The 17,024-nt window shown below is 33.7% G+C and overlaps 3 protein-coding genes across 4 annotated transcripts; all 3 read right to left on the bottom strand.

The window, feature by feature from the left end:
* Positions 1-687: 687 nt before the first annotated feature.
* On the bottom strand, positions 688-3,389 carry LOC101220338 (nifU-like protein 2, chloroplastic). Its single transcript, XM_004135302.3, has 4 exons — positions 3,007-3,389; positions 2,832-2,925; positions 2,312-2,622; positions 688-1,135 (listed from the first exon to the last, which is right to left on the bottom strand). Exons 1-4 carry the CDS (start codon positions 3,094-3,096, stop codon positions 944-946), a joined length of 687 nt encoding a protein of 228 aa, XP_004135350.1. The 5' UTR covers positions 3,097-3,389; the 3' UTR covers positions 688-943.
* Positions 3,390-4,271: 882 nt separating this feature from the next.
* LOC101222858 (WEB family protein At1g75720) lies at positions 4,272-6,875 on the bottom strand. Its single transcript, XM_004135477.3, has 2 exons — positions 6,734-6,875; positions 4,272-6,583 (listed from the first exon to the last, which is right to left on the bottom strand). Exon 2 carries the CDS (start codon positions 5,278-5,280, stop codon positions 4,468-4,470), a length of 813 nt encoding a protein of 270 aa, XP_004135525.2. The 5' UTR covers positions 5,281-6,583; positions 6,734-6,875; the 3' UTR covers positions 4,272-4,467.
* Positions 6,876-6,942: 67 nt separating this feature from the next.
* On the bottom strand, positions 6,943-16,229 carry LOC101219382 (phospholipase ABHD3). 2 transcript variants are annotated; one of them, XM_031886186.1, is made up of 15 exons: positions 15,875-16,229; positions 15,695-15,784; positions 15,185-15,246; positions 14,348-14,448; positions 13,710-13,799; positions 13,038-13,160; positions 12,202-12,279; positions 12,078-12,116; positions 11,301-11,386; positions 11,102-11,150; positions 10,468-10,524; positions 9,757-9,887; positions 8,916-8,999; positions 8,429-8,498; positions 6,943-7,587 (listed from the first exon to the last, which is right to left on the bottom strand). In XM_031886186.1, the coding sequence occupies exons 1-15, from the start codon at positions 16,129-16,131 to the stop codon at positions 7,150-7,152; spliced, it is 1,755 nt and encodes a 584-aa protein (XP_031742046.1). In that variant the 5' UTR covers positions 16,132-16,229; the 3' UTR covers positions 6,943-7,149. The 2 variants fall into 2 exon arrangements, with proteins under 2 accessions (XP_031742046.1, XP_004135346.1); XM_004135298.3 differs by lacking the exon at positions 12,078-12,116 and having other exon boundaries at positions 15,875-16,228.
* Between the last annotated feature and the right edge of the window lie 795 nt (positions 16,230-17,024).

Here is a 17,024-nt window from a genome sequence, read left to right as displayed (position 1 = left end):
GCGATATTTTCAATTCTAAGCTTTTTTTTATGTTGATCTTCATCCTCATAAACACACATGAAATGGAAGTTATGTGCAAATAATCACATTAGCTACAAACCGATATTACTATATACCAAATGTTTACTATATTATTAAACTTAAACCTGGTGTATGATAATTGATCACAACAATCTTAACTCAAAAGCTTCCATGCTAATCAACTTCATTTCTAAAAATCATGTTTTCTGTTCTCAACTTTTTAAGGCTATTATTGTTTTACCCTTTTATTACAACAATAATTTGATCATATTATTGATACAATTTCAATTTAGCTGAATCACCATTGGCTTTTCTTTCTTTTTTTAAAAAAATCTTTTCAAGTTTAAACTTATCATTTGGTTTTTGTTTTTACGTTGCTTTCATCTCTAACTTTTTTTTTGTCATCCACATTGGTATTAAAAAGTCAACCAAAATTCTAAAACTAAAAAAGGAAAGTTTTAAAAAAATTGCTTTTAGAATTTGGATAAAGATTTCACCATTGTATTTAAAAAATATACAAATTATTAAAAGTAGAGAAAAATAAAATTATAAAAAAAAAAGTTAGCAAACAAGACTGACTTTTGAGGTATTGAGATGAGGTTTATTAATAATTGGCAAAACACAAAATAAAATCATAGAACAGAAGATATTCCATGCAATGTAATCTATAGTTTTAAAGAAATGAGATTTAAGATTTTTGGAAATTATTTGTGACCACTCTCTCTTAGAAAGAGAACTGTATGAAATTGAAATATTCTAAGAAACTTTGTTTATACCTTCTTACATAAATACAGTACAACAACCAACCAACCAACCAAGATGCCTCAATGCAACAACTGAACCATTATACACAAATTCTACGAGATCCTATTCGTTGAATAATGAAGAACTATACACAATCCCTCATTACAATTGCAGTTCATTATGACAAAAGTTGAACCGCCGCTATGGATGGTATCTTCTCTCGCAGTTTCTGTGTAACAGCCACACGAACTGTCATAACCCCAGCGGCTGGCCCTGTAATCCGCACTTTAACTATTGGCTCCTCAATACCCACAAGTTCAAGAGATCCTCCCGCTGCCCCAACAAGGTAAGGTCTTATCTCTTCAAGTACCTGCGAAAAGGGTACGGAGAAAGTTTAGCTTCTAAATTTGTGGTCTAAATCGATCTCATGGCATCACTGTAAAAGATAAGGGATAATAACATTCAACCACATTTGTACAACAAGGATGGGTCTTAATTTGTTTCCAATATTTCATGGGGTTGAAGGAGGAATTGAAATTTCCATCAAGGTTGAATAGGTGATAATAATAACGATGGAAATACAGCCAATCCAAGTGGTGGTAAGGAATACCAGCTAATTTGGATGCAAGGATGAGGTGGGATAAAGAAATCATCAACCAGACAAGCCAGGATGGGGAAAAGTGTGTTTTTCTTACAGCCAGGGGAAGTTTTATTAAGTACAGCTGAAGAGATGGTGGATCAAACGTCCAACCTTTAGAAAAGGAAATCATGTCAATTGTTGTTGAGCTAAGTTCACTTTTCGCTACAACAAGAGAAAGTTGATAAAACTTGAGGAATGATAGGGTTTTCGAACATAAAACACCAGTACAGTTCAATTATACAGCCCTTTATGAGAAGCAAATTCTAATGCTGCAAGCCAAATCAAGCTGGTCGTAGTCTTGTACCAAAACCAAGTAAAGTGGCACATGGATGAGAACATCAGACCCACAAACCTAAGGATGCACTAAATTGATTGATATTGCTACGAAGAAGGAAAGGAAGATGTAATCATGAAATCAGAAATAATAGGTTCGCAAACAGCTTGAAGTGTTGCTTAATCAAGAGTATTCATAAAAGTGAAAGATGCCAGATGATGTCTCGTTGAAGTTGAGTAAAAGGAATGCATGCTTATTCCAACCCTTAATTTCTCTCAATAACCATACATATCAAAATCCATAAAAGTTTAGCTAGCCAAGCCATTGGAGTTTGACCATAGGTTCCATAATTTTTAGAACTTTTTCTAGGCTAATTTAGAGTGGCATGTAATTAAGTATTTGGATCCTTCATTTCTCAATAACCACTCATATCAAAGAACCCGCGGAAGCTAATACCACTGTGCCTCTTCCTCACAAAAAAGAGTTCAATTACCTTGGTGGGCAGCAGCAGCCCTTTCTCGTTATGAGTTGGGTTTTGTGTGTTTAAGGCAAAAGAGCAATTCAGAAATGACATTTAAGTTGAATCTAAATAATAGAATGAATAAGATTGATAGAAAGAGAACATTCCGTACCTTCTCTATATTCTCTTCGTTGAGCTCCAATCCAGTTTCTTCATCTGCTATTGGTTCCACAGCAACAATTTCAGGGATCTTCTCCATCAAACGGCGTTCAATTCCCATCTTCATGGTCGTAACAGAACTAGGACATGAACCGCAAGCTCCTTGTAGCTTCAACCGAACAACGTTTCCGTCGATTTCATGTAATGCCACATTTCCACCATCTGCAATAAGATACGGTCGAACTTCGTCCAACACACTCTCAACATTTTCCACAGTCAGTGGCAATTCCAACGCCGAATTAGGAGTTGCAACAGCTCTTATAACTGAAAAACAGAAAGTTTCGAATAAAAAACAAAGATTGGTAATCTCAAAAGAAAAAAGGATGGGGGAGTGGGTTTGTTCATCCTCTTCATTCTAATTAGACGCACTTACTTAAGCGTAAGATAATAAAAAGAAATCATCAAACAGAATCAACAACCAGAACTTGATGCAGTCTAAATCACTTCAATAGAAGACATAAAAGGAATCCTACATCGCGTGCGTGAGCTAGACGGCAATCGAATTCGAAGGGAACGACACGATTTCCGCCAAGGTGAAACATGACGAAGAACAAAAAATCTCGAGACCTACAAGAAATAAACACGTTAATTTGATTAAAAGGAACCCAAGAAAGGATTGAGCAACAGAGAGATGAAATGAAAAGAAACCTTGAAATTACGAGAACAAGAAGGAGATTCTAGGGTTTGCGGAGATCTAGTGTAAGGGGAAGTATTCAAATTCAACAACACAGCTTGCATATTGAAACCGATCGTGCTGTTGGTTCTCCCAAAGAAGGATGAGTTGGATGAGAATCGATGAAGAGAATGAGAAAAGTGAGTTTTCAAAATTTGGTTTCTTCCTTCTACCTAGTTGGCTTCTTCTTGTTCTTCACCGTTCTCCTCCGCTTAGGTTCTTCTTCTTCTTCTAATTCCCCCTAATTCCCTCCGGAATTAACAATATCTTAGCCTTCCCTCACCACTCACCACTAACCACTCGAACTTTTTAGGTTTAGATACCAATTTCTTTTGTTTCTATGCCATTCTAATGTTTCGATTATTTATGAAAAAATTATTTTAAAGAACACCTTTTTAAAAAAACACTTCAACGTTTGTGTGTTTAGTTAAATCTTTTATTTTATAAGTTTTTATATATATAATTTTTGTTTGATTTATTATATACGAACTAATTTCATACCCGGAAGAATTATATTTTGAAATTAGATTGCACATTATGTTGATACTATTGATTTTTTAGAAATTTGAAAATTTTACATTAATTTTTTGTATTATTTTTTGGACAATTTTATTTTAGAAGATATCTAAATTCATAATCATGAAAAAAAAATGCTGTAAAACAACAAACAATCAAAAAAAAAAATGACATCCAAACAAAAAAAAAGTGGAGAAAATCTCAAATTAATACAAAACTATCCTCAAATCGAAGCTATGGAGGAAAACGAGAATACCGAATAAGTCTTTGGCTAAGAGAAGAGGGAGCATGAACGGTACATTCGCTTGGATTAACTTAAAAATAATATTTTAAAAAATTCATTTTTATTAAAATTGGTTATAATACATTTAAAAATATTTTTTGACCAATTGTCAAACATCAAATTTCTTTCAAAAACGACTTACTTTTTAAAATTAAACACTAAAAATACATTTCAAGCACATCCTATATCGTGTTGTATGATAGGAAAAACCATAAAACGTGAATTTTCATGTATATTGTCGATGATATACACAAATCAATTTGCTATCACTTTTTTTTTTCCGAAAGAAAGTGAAGCATATGTTCAATTGTTTGACTAGTAAATTTATAGTGATTAACTTCAAAGTCCAAATTCTATTAATTAACATTTTTAAATATAATTTCCTTTTAACATTATTTTTTACTAAACATATTACTCTAAAATTTCTTCAAACCATCTAAATGTTCATAAACTCAACCCTCGATTTAATTTTAAGCGATGAGAGTGTGTTCTACGACCATTTTGAAAATAACAAAAGTGATTTCAACTATTTCAAAATCACTTACAAACATATACTAAATTACAATCCACAACCGACACACAAACGGATAGAGAAACATACAAGTAGAGAGAAGGGAGAAGGCAAATACAAAGGTTTTTAATTGAAAGATGAACGAAGATCATTCTCAGAAGACCCTTTTTTCCTTAATATTAACAACAAATCTCCCACCAGAGGAATAATTGGTTTTTTCTTTATCTTTTTCTTTTCCTTCTTCCCTCCAAAATACCCTATTTTGTCTCCAAAGCTCAATATCTGAGCTAATGTAGGTGAATCTGTCTCCTCCATTCTCCTCATCTTCAATTCCGACCTCTTCATTTCTTCTTCTATCCTTCCGCTCGTCACAATTCTTCTCGCCGCTGCAGCTTTTCCCGCTGCGGCCGCCTCGGCCTCGGCTAACTTCGACATGTTCTTATGTAGCTCTGCATTCAGTGATGCCAATGCCACTTCTGTATCTTCTTCCCTTTCCTTTAGCAACCTCAACTCTTCCTTGGTCTCTTCCAGCTCTGCCTCGAGTTTCTTCAAGCTAACCAAAACATGTTCTTTCTCTTCTTTTATTGTTGTTGTAGAGCTTGGCATTGCCTCCCATGTGCCTATTTCAGGCAATGGAGCGTCCGTGGATGGTTTTGGAGATGATGAGTATGCGTCTCCAACTAGAAGGCGTTCGCCAAACACAGCGACGGCTTCTTTGACAGAGCGGAAGGGGCGGGAGGTGTCGACTGCGGAGGCAGAAGTTTGGCTAGGTATTTCAGGGTCTTCCATGGTTGGAGAGTTAGTGAGTTTGGGATGTGTACGAGGGTGTATTTGACGATTGGTTTGGTGGGAGAATTGAGCTCTTTGCTTTAGCTTTAAAATTAAAGGGGGGGAGAGAGAGAAGGATGGCTGTTGTTTCAAGGTTAAGACAAAAATCATCCTATCATATCGTGAGGGGAAGATAGTCGAAAATGACCACCTAACTAATAGAAAGGTGAAAGCTTATATATGAAGAAGGTAAAATAGCTTCAGGTCCTAGCTTTTCTCTTTAGTTTCTATACGATTCTTAAATTTCAAAATATTATATATTTAGTCCTTTAAGTCTTAGAGTTTTGTTTCAATTTGGTTTCAATTTGGTTTCTAGTTTTCAAAATATTATATATTTAGTCCTTTAAGTGTTAGAGTTTTGTTTCAATTTGGTTTTAATTTGGTTTCTAGTTTTCAAAATGTTACAATCATATAGATATTTGAGTTCTATTTCATTACAATATATAGGTTTGAAGATTCACAATTATAATCTCAATTTTTCATTAAATACTCACTTTCAACTTATTGTCTACGTAATTAATTTACAATAATTTTTGTATTTAAATGAAAAATCTTGAAACCCATATCAAATTCAAAAGAAAAACTCAAATTTTGAAAGATAGAATTGTAATATTTTGAAACTTAGAAACTAAATTGAAACCCAGCTAAGAAAATGAGTTTTCAAGACTATTTGAGCCCCCAACTTTACCTAGGTAGAATGGGCTATGTAGTTGGTGTTTTTCAATTATTATAATTCACAATTAACTACAATATTATCATTTCAAATTCTTTTTCGTTACAATGTTTAATATTTCCTATCCATCCTCTTTTATTTTCACTAACTAGAATAGTTGGCCGTATGCACTCAAAACACAAACTATCATAACTCATACTATATAATAACTACTAACTATAATAACTCACTTAGCCCACAAACATTTCCTAATGTATAACATTTTAAAACCTAGAGATCAAGTAGAAACGGTTAAATTTGATAGTATGAGGTTTCATCTCAAAACAAATTGGCAATGAAAGGAGTAGCCCACCTATCTTATATGGAGTACGAGTCTCTTTTGTTTTTCCAATGTGAGACTCTTAATATCTCCAACAGAAACTAAACTCAAAACCCCAGGTAATTTTACCTAATCTTTCCAACTAACAAATTAATGATGCAGAACATGCATTCTTTCCATTGATAGAAAGCTTAAAATGCTTACTTGTCACACCTTTAGCTGCAACGCTATCATGTAGAATTTTGCAATTTATAGTTTCTTTCATCTAAGCAGCTGCTTCGGGGGAGGTGGTGGACCTTGGCATAAGTTGTAGTTGAATCTCCAAATATTTGATTTTCTGGTACAGTAGTTAGAATGTCCACTGTAGCTTAAATGCCTGCTCTTTCTTACTTGCCTTCCACATCACTTAATGCTTCCTCCAACTACAAATGTTGAGTGAATTGAAAACATAACATGTTAGTTTAAAAGAATCTCATTGCTTAAGTTCACTTGGGTGCAACACTAAACTCACTAGAACGAAACTATCATGCAAAATAAATCAAACTTGTTAGATGGTATAATATTAAACTTACCTTCACCCATCAGCTTAAACTTATCAGAACAAATGGTCTAGAAAATCTTGTATTCAAACTCCTGCAGCATTACGAAGTCTTCTACAAGTGAAGGAGGGTGTTAGATGATATAATATTAAATTTATTTTTACCTGTCTTTTGGGTCGATTGGTGATTTAAGAAAGCTTCTGTGAAAAGCCAGAACAGAAACATCAAATAACAGAATAGAATAGAGTAAATAGAAATCGATTTCATTTCTTTGATAATAGTACACAGTGTACGATAAAGTTGGACAAACAATAAGTTACATACCTAGTTTCAGGCATCTTATTTCTTCCTAATAAATAAACTACAGTACATGTAATTCTATTCTTTTCTCCATTTTATTTCAATTGAATGGTAACTTTAATATTATTAATACTTGCAAGCAACAATTCCTATCTTATACGTGGACCTCCAGGAGCCGGATTTCTAGATCTCTTCTTAAAGAGTAAAGAGAGAGCTGGGCGCACCATTGGCCATGTTGTGACAATTGCAATGTATGCGAGCAGCCAAAATGATTTACTGCTCCGGCGTGCAAGACAATGTGTGCATTTCCTTACAAAAGTTGTGGCCTGCGTTGGATTTGGATCCTTTACTTCGTACCGCTCTGGTTGCTCGTTCTTTGTAACATGTTCATCAGCCTCTACACTGTCCAAAATGACTTCGTCATTTGTAGTAACATTGGCTGTTTCCTGGTTTGGCGCATCTTGCTCTTGCATAGTATCATCTGTTTGCTCATCTCCTACGGCAGTCACCATTCCATCTTCCAAAACGCTCACGTAAGGACCTTGATCGATGGAAAAGCTTGGAGTAAGAGTTGTTGTCTTTTGCTTCTGCAAGAAAATATAGGTTGTATAAGGCTAGATTACATAGAGATAGAAAACTTCTTACACTTGATGTCAAAACGGTCAATAGAAGAGATTCGGTTCTTAGAGGAAAACAATATCAAAACTGATATCAAGTATAAAATTTCAATCAAACTTTTCTTCTCCCTTGCAATAGAGCTGCAAATGCTCCAATTTAGAATCTTCAAGGACAACTGGAAGGTTATCGTATTGATGCAATAAGATTTTCAAACTCCCCATTGTCCAGCTCAACACGATTTTCTTGGTCAGCACTTACTTGGGAATTGGCATTATACACAAGCCAAGTTCTTTAATTGAAATCCAATCCACCAGTACATTTCACTTCTACAGGAAACAGGAACTGGACAGAAAGAGTTGAAAAATCTAGCAGTGTGAATCATATCAATAAAGATATATGGGCAGAAAGAGGTAAGTCGTCAATAAGTGAAAGCTATGGGAAGTGGGAGGGCGGCTCAAAATCTCTCAAAAAGTTCAGGAATCTATTAACTATTCTTTATTGTAATAGAATACTAGATAGAGCTATTCCTATCTATTCTCTTAGATGATGGGGAGGCCTGCACATTGATAAAAAGTTAACAATAATGTTTGTCGAATAGTATAGCAGCTGGTAGCTTGGATCTCATCAATTTCATCGATGGAGAGTCAGATAAAAAGCTGATCCTTCCATGAGGTAAAAAGGCCCAGTGTCTTTTCCTATGCTAGGGCTCTCGTTAAAGTAGATAATCTGATCATTCATGATTCACGAATTCTCTTTCAATGTGCCTGAGTACTAAATGCTTTAAATTTAATTATGATCGTGTTACTGCACCTTCTTTATCATGCCAATGTATGGGCTGGAATGCAGGACACCAAGGAATTCATCGACAGCTCTCGCCCACCTACAACATATGATTTGACATGAAGAACACAATTAGATGATTTCAGTTTCAAGATTGCAAATGAAAGTTAGGCTCCCAGATAAGATCTAGTAAGACTTCTAGGTAATCAATAATTTATTCATTTTTATTTTTATACATTTTTATGCTCAAAGTTACCATGACCCACAACCAAATTATATGAACAAGGCTTCCAAACCCATAAAAAAGGACCGGTATCACTTTTAGTACTAGGACATTTTCGAAGAAATTCTACCAGATATTTTCATCACATCAGAACTCTTGCTCTCTTCTATGACAATGGAAAAATGTCTTATAAGATAACCTGGTTTTCTCTAACTACTACACTCATTAAAATTTGGAGAATTGCACAAAAATTCATTTTTCCCAGTGCAACAAATGGGAGCACATGTATATTACCACAGGGTGTTAGCAGCTATCCCTTCATAGAACGCTAGATGTCCTCCATGTGGTGTTGTTGCTAGAACGACATTCCTATTTGCCCTGTAAATAGTTAATCAAACAGTGTTATCCAAACTCCAAGAAAGATAGCATTAGGCAAGTCATAGCACTGAATTGTACTGGACCTGCTATAAAGGCGAAAAAACAAGGACTTTAGAGGATTGGAAACTATTTTCCTTTATTTAGAAAGAAACGTTTGGTAAAAATGAGTTTGAATAATCATACATTAAAAAGTGAGATGAAATTTCTCACAAATGATTTATTTTCTGAAAAGAATAAAAATATTATTCCCTTCAAAATCATGGATTTGTGAATAATAATTCCAGAATATTAGTCTTTTGTGAATAACTTGTAAAATAAATCACAAGTTTTAAAAACAGTTCTGAAAACAAAAATAGGAAACTGTTTTCAAAATAGTTCCGAATTCTAGTTCTGTTGAAAAGTATGTCAGAATGTAGCAAAACAGCCATTATTGTCGATGGTATGAAATTTTGGACTTTTAAGCAAAAACAAATTGAAACATTTTCCTTATTACACCATCACATGATTGATAGTCAGTTGAGCAGATAGCAGAAAACTAAGATAACGTTCCTACTGAATATTTGCAAAGAACAGGTGGGGAAACTCATTCATATTTGAGCAAGGAGATGTTTGGAAAATGTTAACGCTTAAAAAAGAGAGGCAAGAAAAGGGGGAGGGGGAAGAATCACTTGGCAAAAAGTCGATAACTAGGTGAAAAATAGTATAGCATTAATGTCAAAAAAAGTGTATAGAAGCATGAACTAGGAATATGCCCTACCTACACTCGTCCCATGGAATGGCTTCTTTTGTGCACAACGGATCATCCAAAGCACTGATACACAGAAGTGGTACTCCTACATTTCCCACATAGTTAGAACTAGTGGCGTGCCTGTAATATGCATCCACGGTCTGGGAAAGGAGAACATGTATCACCATTTTAAAAAAAATGGAAACATGAGGGCTTTTGGGGTTACATTTTACAATAAGTAAAAAAGGGGGGAAAATATTGTGCGAAAAGATACTTTTTTCATTTATTTCTTCCATATGCCTACACGTTGATAATTATATATGAACCGTTAATTTGAAAAACACACTGAATACTTTAGTTACCCCGAGAATTGTTTAATATGAAATTTGACATAAAATCAATTTAGTTTAATATGAAATTTGACATAAAATCAATTTAGTTTAATATGAAATTTAGCAAAAAAAATCAATCTATATGCCTAAATTTTGAAGTTACATCAATTAAAACCTCAAATTGTTATTGTATCACTTGATTCCATTTAGATCAATTCAGAATTAACTAAATTAAATTATTTTTCTCCTAAAAACCTACCAAAGTAGCAAGAAAAACCTATTATGTAATTATTCTCTAAATAAGAGAAGAAAATTAGAGGAGGATGAGAAGATAAAAAACCACTTATTTATATATATATATATATATATATATATATATAAGTTGCTGCTGTCCCATAGTGTGTTTTACCTCAAAATTTGCAAGGACACGTGTGGCATAGTTGTCAAAATCACGAACGGAACGTGACTGCAATGGAACAAGAAGAAAAGGTTCACATATATATTTATATGTATGTATGATATGAATTATGGTTGGACACTAAAAAAATAAAACAAACCAAAATAGAACTTCTGTGATACGATTATAAAAGTTTGTCTTAATTGTCATTTAGAAGCATCAAAGAAGTGAGTAAAAATCCTGAACTTTGAAGCTCAGAAAGCCTCGCAGGGCCTTAAAATACTACTCCGATCTACCACATCGAATGGGAGGGGGGGTAAATAGTGTACACCAAAAGAGCAGCATGTATCAAACTTTATTCTCTATCGTCCAATTTGTCATGAAATTAAATGTATACTCTTGTATTCCTCACGCACGTACAGCTCAAGAAGTAGTTTTGTTAACATTGAATATTTAAAAAACCAAAGCAGAATAGTTTTAGAAATCTTGGTTTTGTATAAATTCCATATCAATTTGAAGTGATGAGGCTATGTTGAGACGTTGACGAGGGTGTGCAACATAAGAGAATTATATCAGAGCTCACAAAGTTTCAAATGTGTGGCTTAAAATAATTTCATGCCAAGTATAAAGAAACAAATTTAAGGACCTTCTTAATGGATTCCCACTCCGTAAGTCGAGACAAGTTGGATTGATGCCTGCAGGAATTATAATTTGGTCATTATGTAAGAAACTTAAAGTTGGAAAGATGTTAATGCTTATTTTTCATAGTTAAATCAGCAAAGCATTCTTAAGTTTTCGGTACAAAAAAAATCATGTCAAGTTTATACAAAAATGCTTAGACGTACAATAATGCAAAATCTTGTAAGCCATTAGCCAAAGCTTTATTATAAAAACTCTGAACAAGCCTGCGATTAATGAACCTGTCACATATCTACAGAAGGAACGGCATGTAAATTGTGTTAGACAATTAAAGACAGAACAGAACATTTGATCTTATAATGACACTGACATTGTAACGAGTTTCACACACATCAAACCTTGAGAAAAAAAAGAGTGAACTTCTCTTGTATTGAGCAACAACACTCGTAGCAAAAAAACAAATTAAATGATTTTAATATTTCATCTTTCTCATGTGTTGAGGAAAAGTAGAAAGTAAACTGATATCAACCCAGGTTTTCAAACTTTGTCATGATTCACCTTTTCCATAAACCTGAGAACAAACTTTCACGGAAAATTTTTCTGTCCTATGAGAGTGTGAAAAAACTTCCATACTCCCTCATTTATTTTGTGCCAATGTCACCATGTTTTTTAAAATAAAGTGAGGTTCATTGATATTAATGTGGGGACCCACTAATATATATGAATACATTAATGCTGTGAACAAAGGGAGTTATATCCATTAAAACATCTTGAAATCAATTTAATAAACTTTACACATGCAATATGAATAAACATCGCACCTCGAGGAAGAGCATTGACCTAATTTGAAGTTCCGATGGCACAAAAGTAAACAATTCAGAATAACAAGGGCTTTCAGGAAATTAAGAGGAAAAAAAGTGAAAGCCCGAAAAAAAGGGAAATGAATAAGATGGGTTCAACTATACCACCAAAATAACAATCACCTTAAGAATATTGAGAAAATAAATGACCCTTGCCGCATGCTGCAAGTTGAAAAACCTTCACCCCTAATATAATGCATCAACTAGATCATAAAATGATTATTCAGAACATGATTGGTATACTAACCAAAAGATCCCAAGGCGAGCAAACCGCAGCAGCACCGGAAATAGGGACATTGGCACCTTCCTCTCCAAGGTATTTTACCTGGAGGAAGCAATACATGTTGGTAAAGAAAAACAGAAAATTTGTTTCTAATCTAATGTTTCTATTTGTTGTATCTAGTTCTTTTTTTCTATTGAAAAATAAAAACATATTTGGTTACCATTTCCTGTTCTCTAAGAATTTCAATTAAAAATAAATAAATAAAATTTTACATGAAAGTTAAATATCTTTTGAAAAAACTTATCCAAAATTCTTATGTTATATTTGCTTTAATGTGTGTGTGTGTGTGTGTGTGTGTGTGTGTGTATGATGTATCTTATAAGTCCAAAATGATAAAATAATGTTTTGTTCATATTTTAAAAGAACTTGAAACATGAAAAGAACAAGAAACTAGATTTTGTTATTTCCAAATCTATACATAATTTGGGAATGTTTCTTAAAATGAGAAACGAGAAGTAGAAACAATAACCAAATGTTCATATTTCATAAACATTGAAAACCGGAAACAGCAAAGAAGAAATCGGAACCCCACCAAATAACTCTAATTACAAAATAAGCAAAGTTAGATAAGAGGATAAACAATAAAGACTTCTACAGTCCAGAATAAATTTGTTCCCCAATGATCCCATAACCATTCTCCACCTTCTCAAACTATTAGAACCTCCATAAGCTTAGCAATCCAGAAGAGTTTAAAAGCAAATTTGAGCTATCCTACTTCTCTACATCTCCTGGCTGTTTTAAATCCATTCAGTCAAGAGAACATGAATATATAAAGTGTTTCCAAAGGTAAATACTTATACCAGAACATTAGCGCCAATACTAGTCCCAACGACAAACAGAGGGGCTTCTGGATGTTGACTATGAAGATGGTCAACCACTCTCCTTATATCCTCTGTCCAGGCAGCATTATAGACACGTTCAGACTGACCAAAGACCAAGGATAACCAAGATAAATCACAAATATACAGAAAATCATCATAAAAACATATAATATATGCATAACCATCCGGAAAATCATATCACTGTACGGAAAATGTGCTTAGGACAAAGGTACTCTAGTAGTAATGTACCATTAGTCAAACAACATGCAACTAAATTAAACAAATTGTACATTACAACAAATGAACGGGTTCCACATAGATTCTCATTCTCTCTAACAGCTATGTTAGCCACATCTGTTTGCTTGTGACTCACCTACTAGAAGTAACAACTCCGTGATCTTTTTTTTTTTTCTGTAACTTGATTTAGCTAATCTCAACCAGAGTCTTTCATAATTTCAACTTCTTTTGTTCTTATTTTTTTGAAAACTAAAGAAGAGTAATAGTTTGTTTGGAATAACCTGTAAAAGAAATGGTTTTAAGGTAGTAAATCAAGACAGAGAGGAAGGTGTGTTCATCATTTGGCACAATGTCCAGCATCTCCACTTTAAGGTTAAAGTCATGCTTACATTGTAAACTTAATAGCAATCTTACAGTCAGTGATATGCCGCCAAGACCACGATGATTGCTCACAACAACATTCCATCCACGTTTTGCAATCCTGAATGCCAAATGCTTAATGTACTGTAAAAAGAGTACGCCTTCTTAAGCCCAACAAAACAACCATAAAAATTATATACAAAAGCTTTGGTTAAATGCTAACGGTGAGAATTTCTCATGATGTACACCCTGTTTTGCACGTGTAGCTGAGTTGATAATTTATTTTCTCATACCAAATTTCGTTATTATTGTTGCCATAAAAAGAAAAGAAAGAAGAAAAAGGAATTGTTATGCATCATTATAACAGTTTCAATAATTTCTTTCATATTCCGGAAATATAAAATTCTACATCATCACATCTAATAATTAAAATAGATGACTTTGTTTCAATTTCGGCATCTATGTAATGGAACATTTTTTATGAAAAATAATGTGTCTCTCTATCATTAACATGTTCAAACATTTCAGATTATATTGAAACTCCCCTTCTATGTACAACCTACTAGCACTAGCCTTTTACATGATGATATTTTTTTCTGTCTCCAGGAATCTGGTATGTACGTGACGTTGCAATCCAGGAATAACTATAACAGTTATTAGCATACAAGTTGGAAAAATGAAATATAACTTACAGATGCAGATGAGTCACTGGTTAGTCCAGGAATAACTATAACAGTTGGTGTTTTCTCATAGTCAGAAGTGCTAACATTCACTCCAAAGCCATCACATTCAACTGCAAAAGAGGTTAAAATTAGGGAAGTATCCAATAACAAGTATCACGTGATTTCTGAAAGATAGACGGCTTTTAGCATCCAATAAATGAAGTTCAGCATCACATTATGTTGGTTTTAACAAAGAAAATGACATGTATTTGGGAAACGAGACAAATGACCTCTTGATCTCATAGAAAACTAATATTTAGTCCAGCTCCATACTTTTGAAGCTTATGCCTTGGGTTTAAGATCATGGACAAATATTAAGCCTTAAACTTACCTCCTGTTGAGATTTATACCTCGTCCAAAAAAGCTTTGCATCTCCATGAGACCACACTAAGACCAAAAATTTTGCAATTCATACCACAAGAGATGGTGAGAGAGATAACCTCAACTAACTGCCTGTTATTTATGGAAGAATAAAGATGGGAACCACTAATGACAAATAGAATACAATTTGTGACTTAGCTCAGTATTATTTTTTTCACCAATCTCTAAAGGTTAAAAGAAGATTAGGAAAAATGATAGTGTTGCTGAATTTTGAAAAAGGTCGTATAAACATTGAATAAAACAGACCCTTCCAAATTACTAAAACTATTGGCATATCAAGATTGTCACGATAAGCAAATCTTTTTAAAACACTTTTGGAATCTATTCACGGACAAATATCAATACACAATGCATTACCGAGACCAGAGACAAAATAATTGAGAAAGTAAGAACGTTCTTAATGATGAGGGAATAAACGAAACGTACCATCAGAACTCCTTAGCCAATCCAAAGCTATCGTTCCTCCATCGGGTACACGAAATAACTGTCTGGGGTAAAAAGCATAGGAAAAAATTTATAAAAATGTAAGAGAAGTGTCAATAGAAAAGGAAAAAAATAATTGCAGAAGTTATGCCATAACGAATAGTATAAGAACACGCCAAAATTGTTAATCACTTATGAACATGATGTAATACATAGTACAGACAAAACAGAAAACTGAATACTAATATTCGAAAACTCTTTTCCATTAATAATCAATCTTCTAGAAAATCAGCACATGTTAAAAGGAAATAGAGTTCATCTCAACATCTCGATGTCATTCATAGTCACGTTCTAAGCAGTTGAACGATAGATATCCCGCAAGTAGGATTCATTTCATTATCTTAACCGACATATATATTTTTTTCTTCTATTTCTTTCAACTTTCCTTCATTCTTCTCTCATTCATTTTCTTTCTGTTAAATCATAAATCCAAACGAAGTGTAAACAGCAGACCTCTTATAGGAAACAGGTGGAGACCTCCCAACAATGCTGAGGAAAATAGTCTGCAAATGAGGACTACAAAGCCAGGGAGTCGAGGAAAACCTGCTCATGGTCGGAATTGAAGCAAATCAATGGCATTAAGTTGAAAAGGAGTATCAATATCGTTGAATAAGAAAGGAAAGAGGAAGAAACCTGCCGTGAAGAATCCGGCACTTGGAAACAACGGATTGGTAGAAGTCGGGATCGGAAGCAGTGATGGAGACGCGGTCGCCTCTGAATGCACGAAGGAAGTCGTGAAGAAAGTGAATCTCGAAGAAGTGGTAGAGGAAGAGGAGGAAGAGGAGGAGGAAGGCAGAGAGGAAGTGAGAGAGGGGAATGAGAGAGAGTGATGTGAAGAGGAGGTGATAGGGGGGAGGTGGATTGAAGGAGTCGGAGAGGGAGGAATCCATGAGAAGTGGAGAGATGGGAATGGATGAGAGAAATGGACACACGGGGGCCGAAGTGAATGAATGAATAAAAGGCACGGATCTGTCGTTAAAAGGGAGGGAAGCCCGAGTCGAAGAGAAAGAGAGAGATAGAAGGAAACAAATGAAAGATTAATTTATTAATTCGTTGAAAGCTTGAAAGGGTCCTCGTAGAAAAAAAAAATGTAATTTAACTTTTCCAAAATATATATTTATATTATAAAATTGCATTTGATAATATTCAAATTAATTATAAAATATATTTATAAAATGGTACAAATTTAGAAACTTTACTAGAGGAGAGAATGAGAAAATTAACCTTTAACCTATAAGTGACATTTCTAAAATATAGATCATAAACTATGCTATAACTCTAAGTCTTTCTTTTGAAATTATGGATTTGAATTTCGAATGCATTAACCTATAGAGGACATGAAAAATGTGTTCAAAGTCACAAAATTCAAAAATAGATTTAGAAAGTAGAACCCATTTAGGCAACCAAACTCTTTGAAATCAACTTTAGAGTATACATTTGGTTTAGTTTTTTAGTTCAACTTATTAGTTTGTATTTATATATATATTGAATCGAACCAATCATACAAATACGATCTTAAAAGCTAAATTATTCATAGGTATCTTATAATATTTAAATTATTATGGTGTATGTATGTTTTTTTTTTTTAATTTTAACGATACTATCATTCTTCCAATTCTAATATTGGTTTGCTTGTGTTATGTGTCTTTGATATGCTATTTGAGACGACAATTACGCTAGACTATAATAATCATCTATAGCTAAAGTAAATTATGTTTAAAAATATCTAATTAGTTATAGTAAACACTGTTTCAAAATTTATATTTTGGTATCGTATTTACTA

The sequence above is a fragment of the Cucumis sativus genome, chromosome 5 (genome assembly GCF_000004075.3).
Source record: "Cucumis sativus cultivar 9930 chromosome 5, Cucumber_9930_V3, whole genome shotgun sequence".
In the NCBI taxonomy this organism is placed as follows: domain Eukaryota; kingdom Viridiplantae; phylum Streptophyta; class Magnoliopsida; order Cucurbitales; family Cucurbitaceae; genus Cucumis; species Cucumis sativus.
Note: the sequence above shows the minus strand (reverse complement) of the source record. Positions and strands in the feature narration are given on the sequence as shown.

What these genes read in the sequence shown, in the direction of transcription:
- LOC101222858 (XM_004135477.3), bottom strand. Translation starts at nt 5,280, where the DNA reads ATGATTTTTGTCTTAACCTTGAAACAACAGCCATCCTTCTCTCTCTCC.
- LOC101219382 (XM_031886186.1), bottom strand. Translation starts at nt 16,131, where the DNA reads ATGGATTCCTCCCTCTCCGACTCCTTCAATCCACCTCCCCCCTATCAC. An exon ending in GCTCGCCTTGGGATCTTTTG is followed by an intron (nt 12,117 to 12,201) that starts GTTAGTATACCA and finishes TTCAACTTGCAG; the next exon opens with CATGCGGCAAGGGTCATTTA. An exon ending in ATTCCATGGGACGAGTGTAG is followed by an intron (nt 9,000 to 9,756) that starts GTAGGGCATATT and finishes AACTATTTACAG; the next exon opens with GGCAAATAGGAATGTCGTTC.
- LOC101220338 (XM_004135302.3), bottom strand. Translation starts at nt 3,096, where the DNA reads ATGCAAGCTGTGTTGTTGAATTTGAATACTTCCCCTTACACTAGATCT. An exon ending in CTTGTTCTCGTAATTTCAAG is followed by an intron (nt 2,926 to 3,006) that starts GTTTCTTTTCAT and finishes TATTTCTTGTAG; the next exon opens with GTCTCGAGATTTTTTGTTCT. An exon ending in GTCTAGCTCACGCACGCGAT is followed by an intron (nt 2,623 to 2,831) that starts GTAGGATTCCTT and finishes TCTGTTTTTCAG; the next exon opens with TTATAAGAGCTGTTGCAACT.